The sequence below is a fragment of the Rhagoletis zephyria genome, unplaced genomic scaffold (genome assembly GCF_001687245.7).
Source record: "Rhagoletis zephyria isolate East Lansing unplaced genomic scaffold, Rhagoletis_zephyria_1.1 Rzeph_scaffold_00109, whole genome shotgun sequence".
Classification (NCBI taxonomy): Eukaryota; Metazoa; Arthropoda; class Insecta; order Diptera; family Tephritidae; genus Rhagoletis; species Rhagoletis zephyria.
In genome coordinates, this window is record NW_016157193.1 from 7,771 (window position 1) to 17,244 (window position 9,474).

At 45.5% G+C, this 9,474-nt stretch overlaps 1 protein-coding gene across 1 annotated transcript; it reads left to right on the forward strand.

Moving 5' to 3' along the window:
• The first annotated feature begins 5,731 nt into the window (after window positions 1-5,731).
• Window positions 5,732-8,647, forward strand: LOC108377692 (uncharacterized). Its single transcript, XM_017633958.1, has 2 exons — window positions 5,732-6,902; window positions 6,967-8,647. Exon 1 carries the CDS (start codon window positions 5,789-5,791, stop codon window positions 6,746-6,748), a length of 960 nt encoding a protein of 319 aa, XP_017489447.1. The 5' UTR covers window positions 5,732-5,788; the 3' UTR covers window positions 6,749-6,902; window positions 6,967-8,647.
• The last annotated feature ends 827 nt before the right edge of the window (window positions 8,648-9,474 follow it).

Sequence of the window (9,474 nt, forward strand, 5' to 3'; positions counted from 1 at the left end):
AAACTTTCTACAGTGAGGTTCCGCCTCTCTGCGCTGGTATCCACCATCCCCTCGCTGAGCTCCTGCCTCAGGAGTTGATGCCATAGCGGTTGGGTTAATGGCTGCCTGCGCAGATGACTCCACATCTGCCACACGGTTGCTGAGCTGCGAGACATCATTGCGCATGTTGCGGACCTCACTCATGCATTGAGCCATCATATTATTTTGTTGGACCATCAGCGCCATCATTTGCTCCATGTTATTCAATGCAGAGCTTGACCCACCACCATTCGCCTTCGAAGCTGCAGCACCCTGGGGCAGTTGCAGATTGTCTTGCTCCATAATTCCGCTCTGCCTTAAATGCTGACTATCTCCTGTCAATTGCAAGGCCTCTTCGAGTTTCTCCGCGAAAGTCAAACTCCGGTCTCCTGTACTTATGTGGATATTATTGGTGACGGTTACACTTGAGTGGGGTACGTTATCGGTCGAGCTAAAGAGTCGCGCGGTGCACTTGTTCAAAAAGTCGGTGGGAACAAAGTCAACCGGATACGGAATGCCTGTGTCAATCTGCGTAGAAATTGACCCAACAACCTCGTTCTCCAACGCCCTGGCTACACTCCTTGTCACCCTTCTGTTACTGAAAATGCCTAACCCTGGACACTGTCTTTCCTCACGCTCTTTTTCCCCCATTCACCTGGCCTGAGCCAATAAATAACTCCCGCGTGTGGTGTAAAAAAAAAACGCGTGGGAACCAAAGAAAACAAACAGTGAACCGTAAAACTCAAAATATCAAAATAAGCAAATATCTGAATTCAAAACGAAAACTTCCTCTATTGGGATTTAAAAATAAAATTATAAAAAAAATAAAAATATAAATGAGAAAAAAAATAAATAAATAAAAATAATAATAAAATAAACTACAATAAAAAAAATAAATAAAAATATGAATAATAATAAAATTAAGGGCCATGTAAAAATTTAAAGAAAATGTAAATAGCTTGTTCAGAGCAAAAATCTCAAAAAAAACTAGAACGCAAAAATAGTTGTTTTATGAAAGTAATGAAAAATAAAACAATTTATTTATTATTTTTTTTCAATATATATTTTTTTTTTGTTATCAAAGCAAAAAACGCGTATTTACTTTTTATAAAATGTATGGACATAAGTTGGTGTGTGAGTGGTACTGCCGTAGGCAGAGGTCGTAGTGGGTATTTCTCGTACGTACGTCTACTGTCCCTTGTCAATGTCAACTAGGATCACATCAAATGGTGGTGCACTTGCAAACTGCAGGCACTCACACCTAATGTCTGGCTGCTACTCCATCTGATGTGATAGATTCCCCCTGAAAGTTTTCGATAAGCCTCACGAACTTACGATTTCGAACCATATGCTCAGTAGCTTGAACCTATTCAATACGAAGACTACACAGTTCTTACTTCTGAATGTCACTGCTCAGATTTAAAATCCATCGCAGGTACTCCAATAGAAAGACTTGTGTTCCCCCCTTTACATCTTTCACCTAGCACAATCAACCAAGCAAAATGAACTTTAGCTGAGATGCCGAGCGAAAACCTGAACTTTCCGAAAAGAAAAGATATAATAAAAGCAGAGAAATAACAAAAATAGAAAAATTACGTCAAATAAACAAAAGGCTGGTCTATATCGTTGGGCGCCATTGTTCCGTAGTATGCACCAAGATATAGCTCCACCTTGGAATGTGAAGATATAGCACGTAGTCGACCGTCTTTGATCGAGGTCACTAATCAATCGGCGTCGCAGAAACCGGAGATATCGCTTGCTCCTTTTGTAAAAACAAGCCCTTCGTCGATTGTCCCTTTGAGATACCCATGACACGTTTTATGGCACACCTATGTGCCTTCCCTGGATTGGTAGAATACCTGCTCAGAAACTTTACCGCGAAGCAAATATCTGGACGGGTTATTTGAGCAGCAAAGAGCAAACAGCCCACAGCTTGCATATACGGAATCTCTGCCATGTCGCGCTTTTCGCTTTCGGCGGTTGGACTCATTTTGGAGCTTAGCTGCTGATTCATATCGATGGGCGTTGAAACTGGGTTGGAGTCGTCCATTCTAAAACGCTTCAGCACCTCCTTTATGTACTGTGATTGGTCGATCTTGATTGTACCATTTATGTTGTCCCTGGTGATGCGTATGCCTAACACTGACGAAGCTTCGCCGACATCCTTCATCTTGAATTGTAACGAAATTTCCTCCTTCAGCTTTTGTACGGATTTAATGCTGTTTGAAAACAACAACACGTCGTCTACATACACAGCCGCAAACAGTTTTTTGCTGCCATCAACCCAAGACTTAACAAAACACCATTGAACTTTTCGTTCCAGAGTCTGCTAGACTGCTTTAGCCCATAGAGGGATTTTTTAAGTTTGCGCACATGCCCAGAGCCATCGTCAAAACCGTCGGGTTGTCCCATGTAAATTTCGTCTTTGAGTTCGGCATTCAGGAAAGCAGTAACTGCATCCATTTGATGAAAAAGCAAGTTGTGTCTTGCAGCAATAGCGAGTAGTAGACGTATAGAAGTATACCTAACAACAGGTGCAAATGTCTCGTCGTAATTTATGTCTCTCTCTTGGCTGTACCCTTCTATGACAAGCCTGGCTTTATGTCGTATCAAGTCACCATGAGCATTCGTTTTAGTTTTGAAAACCCATTTTGACTTTAAAGCTTTCTTACCTGTAGGTAACTCAGCCAAAATCCATGTCTTATTTGACTGCAGCGAGTCCATTTCGGCGTTGATATCCATCTTCCAATCTTCTTTGACGGGGCCGGATAACGCTTCACTTAAGGTTTCTGGATCTGGCGCCAGATATTCAGTGGCATACAAATTATGCTCCCCTCGCTTACCTGCCAATCTCTCAGACCGCCTCGGCACACAATTGTTCACGTTGTCACCTTCTAGCTCTTCATCGGCGCTTTCGAAGTCACATGAATCTGCATTGGGATTTTCTGCTGCTACAGCGTCTCCTTGCGAGGTTTGATTGCCTGATTCCTCTACGTTCGATGATTCTATATGCTCTTTCTCCTCTGAATTGAGAACGTCTGACGAATCTGACACTACATGCAAAAAATGTTTACTGTCTTAATTATTAGTATAATGTTCGCTAAAAACGACGTCGCGGCTTATTGTAATTTTTCGCGTTTTCGGGTCATACAGTCTATAAGCTTTTGACGTACTACAATACCCAAGCATTATGCATTCTATCGATTTTGAGTACAGCTTCTTGCATTTCTCTTTTGGTACATGCATCATAGCTATGCTACCGAATACACGCATATCTTTTAGACATTGCTTTTTATTTGCCCAGATTTCTTTAGGGCACCGCGAATTCGATCTACACGGAATACGATTTATTATGTAGGTTGCTGTTACTGCAGCTTCAGCCCAAAATTTTATTCTTAAACCTGAGTCAATCAACATGCCCGTATTCTTTCTACAATTGTTCGATTGAGCCTCTCAGCCACAACATTTTGTTCTGGTGTATATGGCGAGGTCGTCTGATGCACAACCATGGACGTAGCCAGGTAGGGGCAGGGGGGTGCTCGAGCCCCCCTAACTTTCAAATTTTCCTTATATATATATAAAATAGTACCCTGAAATGGCAGCTTAATAGGGTCGAGCCCTACTACTACTATTTAAGTAGAGATTGTTGATTAACTTCCATTATTCATTTTCAGATCATACATTTAATCTGCACTTAAATGGCCAATATTGGCTATTTAAATATGAGATATGCAACCCTGTGTTTGTACCAAACAACCAAGATTGATTGGTAGGTTGTTTAATTAATCCCACCAAAAAACAATCAGCTGTTCAGCACAAAATGTAAACAAACAAGCAAATGCAACAACAATTTCAAGGAACAAGTAGCAGCGCTGCCAATTGTTTGGCATATTTAAACAAAGCTGATCTGAAACCCAACGAAAGTTAAATGGCATTTAAACAACAATCGACAATTAAACTTAAGTGCCATTTAAATATTCATTTGAAATCGGCCCTAACTTTTACAAATTCCTCAAAAACTTCTGACTTAATCGGCACCACTATCACTTTTCGCGAGAAATCATCTACGAATGTTACGATATATCTACTGCCTGAGTATGAATTTTCTTGAAAAGGCCCGGCAACGTCAGAATGCACTAAATCAAGCAAACCCTCTGCACGCGTTCCATACTCCTTGAATGGCGCCCGCGTTTGCTTTTTTACTACACATTTGTCGCTTTCGATTTTTCCAAAGTTAATACCGCACGACGATTTCTAAATTTTTTCCAAATTTTCGTTGCAAATATGGCCCATTTTTCTATGCCATAGCGTAAATTCACCACCTGCGATAAATGCATTTTCATCACGTCTGTCTTGTTCGCGGACATTTAATCGATACAAGTCATTTACAGCAGTCGCGTTTGCAATTAGATCTTTTTGTTTTCCAAATATCTTGCATTCGTTTCCTTTTAATATGACTTTATTGCCATTTTTAGTCATTTTGCGGACAGGCAGCAAGTTCGCGCACAGTTCGGGCACATAATCAACGTTTTTAACCAGTGCATCAAAACCCATCGACAAATATAATTTCACATTACCATTTAACTCTACCGGAATGGATTTATTGTTCGCAACCACTGAATTTTTATCTTTTACCGTCTTTGCGTCGTCCATTATATTTTTGTTTTGAGTCATATGCGCGGTTGCACCGGAGTCGACGTACCATTCAGCTGTGCGGCTGTCATGCGAAAGCAATGACGCAAAAACGATTTTTTCGTTTTTCCCTTGAGAGTTGCCATATTTCTTTTTATTATTATTCGGACAATTTTTAGCAAAATGCCCTACTTGCTTGCAACTGTGACACTTGAATTGTTTCGGCTTTGTGTTATTCTTAGAATAAAGTACACTTTCACTTTCTTTATTGTCAAATTTCGGATCTTGAAGTAACGCTGTTTTTACACTGTCAATTGTCAAGATTTTTTTTGAGTTTTCTATAGATTTATTTATTTTTATTTTTTTTTTTAATTTTTCTATAGCCAACATAGGTCGGAAAAAATCCTCTTGGCTAAATCCTCCCCGCGGGTGCCGACTGGGCAATAAGCGTCGCGCCGGTCACCGCGATGGCTTAGCACCTAGGCTAGTACCTAGAGCGGGTCTTGGCGGTGGGAGCAGGTGGCGTCTAGCGAAGGCAGGAATACGTATCCATCCTTCTCTTCCTAGTGCTTTGCTCTGCATATGAAACTGGGGGAGGGGGGTGAATGCCTACTTCTGCCATTGCTAACGAGGTACCTGGCGGTAGGTATAAAACGCTAGGGGTAGAGGTTCCCTGACATAAAAACTCACCATGGAGGCTAGTAAGGAAGAAGAGCGGGCTGGGATATCAGCCCAAACGTCGGTGGGAGAAGGGGCTATTACCACCGGCGGGCACAGCGAGTCTACTTGCTGTGTCGCCAGCGGCCACACCTCCGCTGTGAAGGGAGCGGTTCACAGCGGTTGTAGTGTTACCGCCAAAGCGACGCTACAGCGCAGGGGTGCCACAGTCCACGAAGACTCGCACCTCGAAAGCGGTGAGAACGTTAACACACTAGAAGAGGAGGCCTTGCTACGCTCTCCGGGGGATGCCAAAGGTGCTTGTTCGGCATCAAAGAAAAGGCCTACGGCAAAACCCAGTAAGGAGGGGTTGAAGGCTAAAGCCATATACAAGGCGGCGGTCAAAGTCCACGAGAAACTTAGCTGCAAGTCCAACCGGACGAAGGAAGAGGAGGAAAGGTTGGCTTGGGCTAAGGAGAAAATGGAGGAAGGCCGGGCGTACTACGCGGCAAGGCCACGATTCACTGCCACGGATCCGGGATTCGCAAACCGGATAGAGGAAGGAATCGCGGCTAAAAGGCAGCGGTCAGCTGAAAGCGAGACAGCAAGGCCAGCCAAAAAATCGAGGCGCAGAGACGACGCTGCAAAGCCAAACGTCAGGCTCGATCTAGAGAGACCGACTACATCGAGAGCGGCGGCAATGGCCAGTGAGATAGCCAGAAGACACCTTATCGTGGCACTCATAGACCGGAGCAATCCGCTGGGACAAATCTCTCAGGAGCGCTGGGGAGCAGTAGAGCATAAGCTGCTGGATGCGCTTGTCGCAAAAATGGATGGGGACCCCACCACGACCATGCCAACTTTCGATGGTGCGGGGTGGCTAAATGGGGTGAAAATAATAAAATGCAAGGACGATCCCTCTCTACTATGGGTAAAGGAAGCTGTTGCGACGCTTCAAGGCCTGTGGGAGGGCGCCGTCTTGGAGGTTGTGGACCGCAGCTGCATACCATCCATACCGAAAGCGAAGGTGCTCATACCCCGCACGGTAAAACCGGAGAATGCGCTGCGGCTTCTGCAGAGACAGAACCCAGACGTGCCGACGGGAGATTGGAGGGTGTTAAAGGTCACCAACTCCTGTAAGGAGGATGGCAGCCAAAATTACATCCTCCAAATCAACAAGCCGGCCGAAGACATACTATACGCTAGGTTCGGGAAGATGGCGTGGGGCATAGGTAGCGTATACCTTCGCCTGAAGAAGCGAAGCCTGGCCGATAACAATGCCAACACGCTGGAGGAGCGAGAGGTCGAGAAGGATCTGGGAGAGATCCTGGAGGCCACCTTGAAGCTCCAGGAGACCGAGAAGGGCGATCCGGAGATTCTACCCGACCCCGAAAAGAATCCTGATCCTTGCAGTGAAGGTTCTTCAAATAAATCTGCATAAAAGCAAGGTCGCCTCTGCCGAGCTCCTCCTCAATTTAGAGAGGATCGGCTACGATGCGGCGTTAGTCCAGGAGCCATGGATAGCGTCGGGAAACGTGGTAGCTGGACTAAAGTCGCAAACTTACTATACGCACATCCCGAGTGCAACAAACAGGGTAAGAACAGCTATACTGGTAAAGAAAAGTATACACTCTTATATTGATCTTAATTTCTCTTCAGATGATCTGACGGTGGTAGCTGTGAAGGATGGCAAGGATGACACAATACTCCTTGCATCTTGTTACATGCCTCACGACGAGGAGGCGCCACCAAACGAGCTCCGGAGGTTGGTGGGAGAGGCCGAGAAGGCGAAACGCCCACTCATCATAGGCGCGGATGCCAATGCGCACAACACAGTATGGGGGAGTGGAGATACCAACGAAAGGGGTGAGTCTTTACTAAACTTTATATTAATAAGTAATTTAGATATAGCTAACCGGGGTGAGGAACCAACTTATATTGGCCCTACCTCGAAGAACGTCCTTGACATAACACTCCACACTAGTGGGGGAATCGGAGTACAGAATTGGGAGGTGCTTAGTACACCCTCGTTCTCTGACCATAGGTATGTAGGATTTCAGGTAAAATTCTCAGCCCGTACAAAAAGCGAAACCTTCAGAAATCACAGGAATACAAACTGGGAATTGTATGAAAGGGTAGTGAGGAAGAATCTAACCAAGTATAGGGTAGGTGACTCCCACTCTGAATTGGAGAAACTGGTAGTCTCACTTACCAACACTCTAAATAAAGCTTATCGCATCGCATGCCCTCCGCTACATGCCAAGCGAGGTTCAAAGCCACCTTGGTGGAACAGGGGGCTCGGAGCACTCAGGAAAAATGTTAGGGAACTCTTCAAACTGGCCAAGGTAGCCGATGACGAGTTCTGCTGGATGGAATACAAGGAAGTACTTAAGGAATACAAGAAAGAGATTCGTAAATGCAAGCGGGAGTCGTGGAAGAGCTTCTGCGGCGAATTAGAAAAAACAACCGAGGTAGCCAGGCTAAGGAAATTGCTATCCAAGAACCCGACTAATCCAAGGTTACTACGTAAAAAATGTGGAGAGTGGACTGGAAGCAGTGAGGACTCACTGGAAGACCTAGTCAACACACACTTTCCGGGGTGTACAGACAGCATAGATCTGCAACTTCTAGGAGATAGCGTGGAAAATGTCCCCCCGGACATCATAACGGAAGAAAAAATACGGTGGGCAATCGATGGCTTCGGGCCGTTTAAGTCCCCAGGCACAGACGGTATCTTTCCAGCCATGATGCAAAAAATTTCCGCAGTGCTGACACCATACTTGAAAACAATATACGAGGGATGTTTAAGACTAAACTATGTGCCTGTCCTTTGGAGAGAGGCGAGGGTCGTATTCATACCGAAGGCGGGCAAGGGAAATCCCCTCTATTCGAAAGAATACAGACCAATTAGTCTAACTTCATTCCTTCTAAAGACGCTCGAAAAGATTCTGGACGCCTACATTAGGGATAAGCTGCCGTCGGCCAGCATATCAAAGGCGCAGCATGCCTACACGAAGGGTAGATCCACTGAGACTGCACTTCACTCACTAACCGCGGTAATAGAAAAAGCTCTGGAGCATAAAGAATATGCCCTAGGGGTCTTTCTGGACATAAGTGGGGCATTTAATAATGTCTCCTATGAGGCAATAATGGAAAGCCTAGAAGCAGCCCAGGTAGAGTCTGCCATCCTACTATGGATAAAAAGCCTGCTGAGCTGCAGGAAAATTAAGGCGGAGTGGAACGAAGCCAGGTTGCTCAGACTAGCGCATAGAGGAACTCCTCAGGGTGGTGTTCTGTCACCACTCCTGTGGCTACTCGTAGCGAATGAGCTTCTGGGAAAATTCGACGGGAAAGCACCCAGACTAATTGCCTATGCGGACGACATAGCTATAGTTGTTACGGGGAAATTCCTAGACACCATCAGTAACGTAATGGAAAGCGCTCTAAGGGTCGTACATCGATGGGCGACAACAGTCAACTTAGAGGTAAATGCTTACAAAACGGATGCGGTACTGTTCACAAGAAGGTACAAAATCCCCGCGTGGAAACCCCCGAGGCTCAACGGGGCGGAGCTATCAATCAAGGATCACACCAAGTACCTGGGAGTAATTTTGGACAGCAAACTGATGTGGAAGCTAAATGTGGAGGAAAGGGTGAAAAAGGCCAGCGGTAGTTAAGCCGATATTGCTCTACGGTGCTCTGGTATGGTGGACAAAATTTCGTATAGAAAACCATTGGAGCGATTACAGCGGCTCGCTGCACTGTGCATAACAGGAGCGCTAAGGACCACTCCAACGGCGGCACTTGAAAGGCTACTTGGCCTACCACCAATCGACATCGCGGTGGAGAGCACTGCAGCGAAATCCGCCACGAGATTGATGGCCTTAGGTGAATTCTCCGCAAGAACCTTCGGGCACAGCTCGATATGCAGGGGGATGGAGGACAAAATAGACCACATACCCCCACGCTTCATCTGGGGAAGAAGGTTTAAAGCTACGGTTAAGGAGGGCGGATGGCGCATGAGCACGCGACCCGCCGGCGTAACGTATAACATCTACACGGATGGATCAAAAATGGCTGATGGAGTGGGCGCCGGAGTCTATTGCGCCGAGCTAGACCTCAGGCAACCCTTCAAGCTTCCAGAGTACTGCAGTATATTCCAGGCGG

Excerpts from the sequence above, each read along its gene's own strand:
- LOC108377692 (XM_017633958.1), top strand. The coding sequence starts at position 5,789 with ATGGAGGAAGGCCGGGCGTACTACGCGGCAAGGCCACGATTCACTGCC.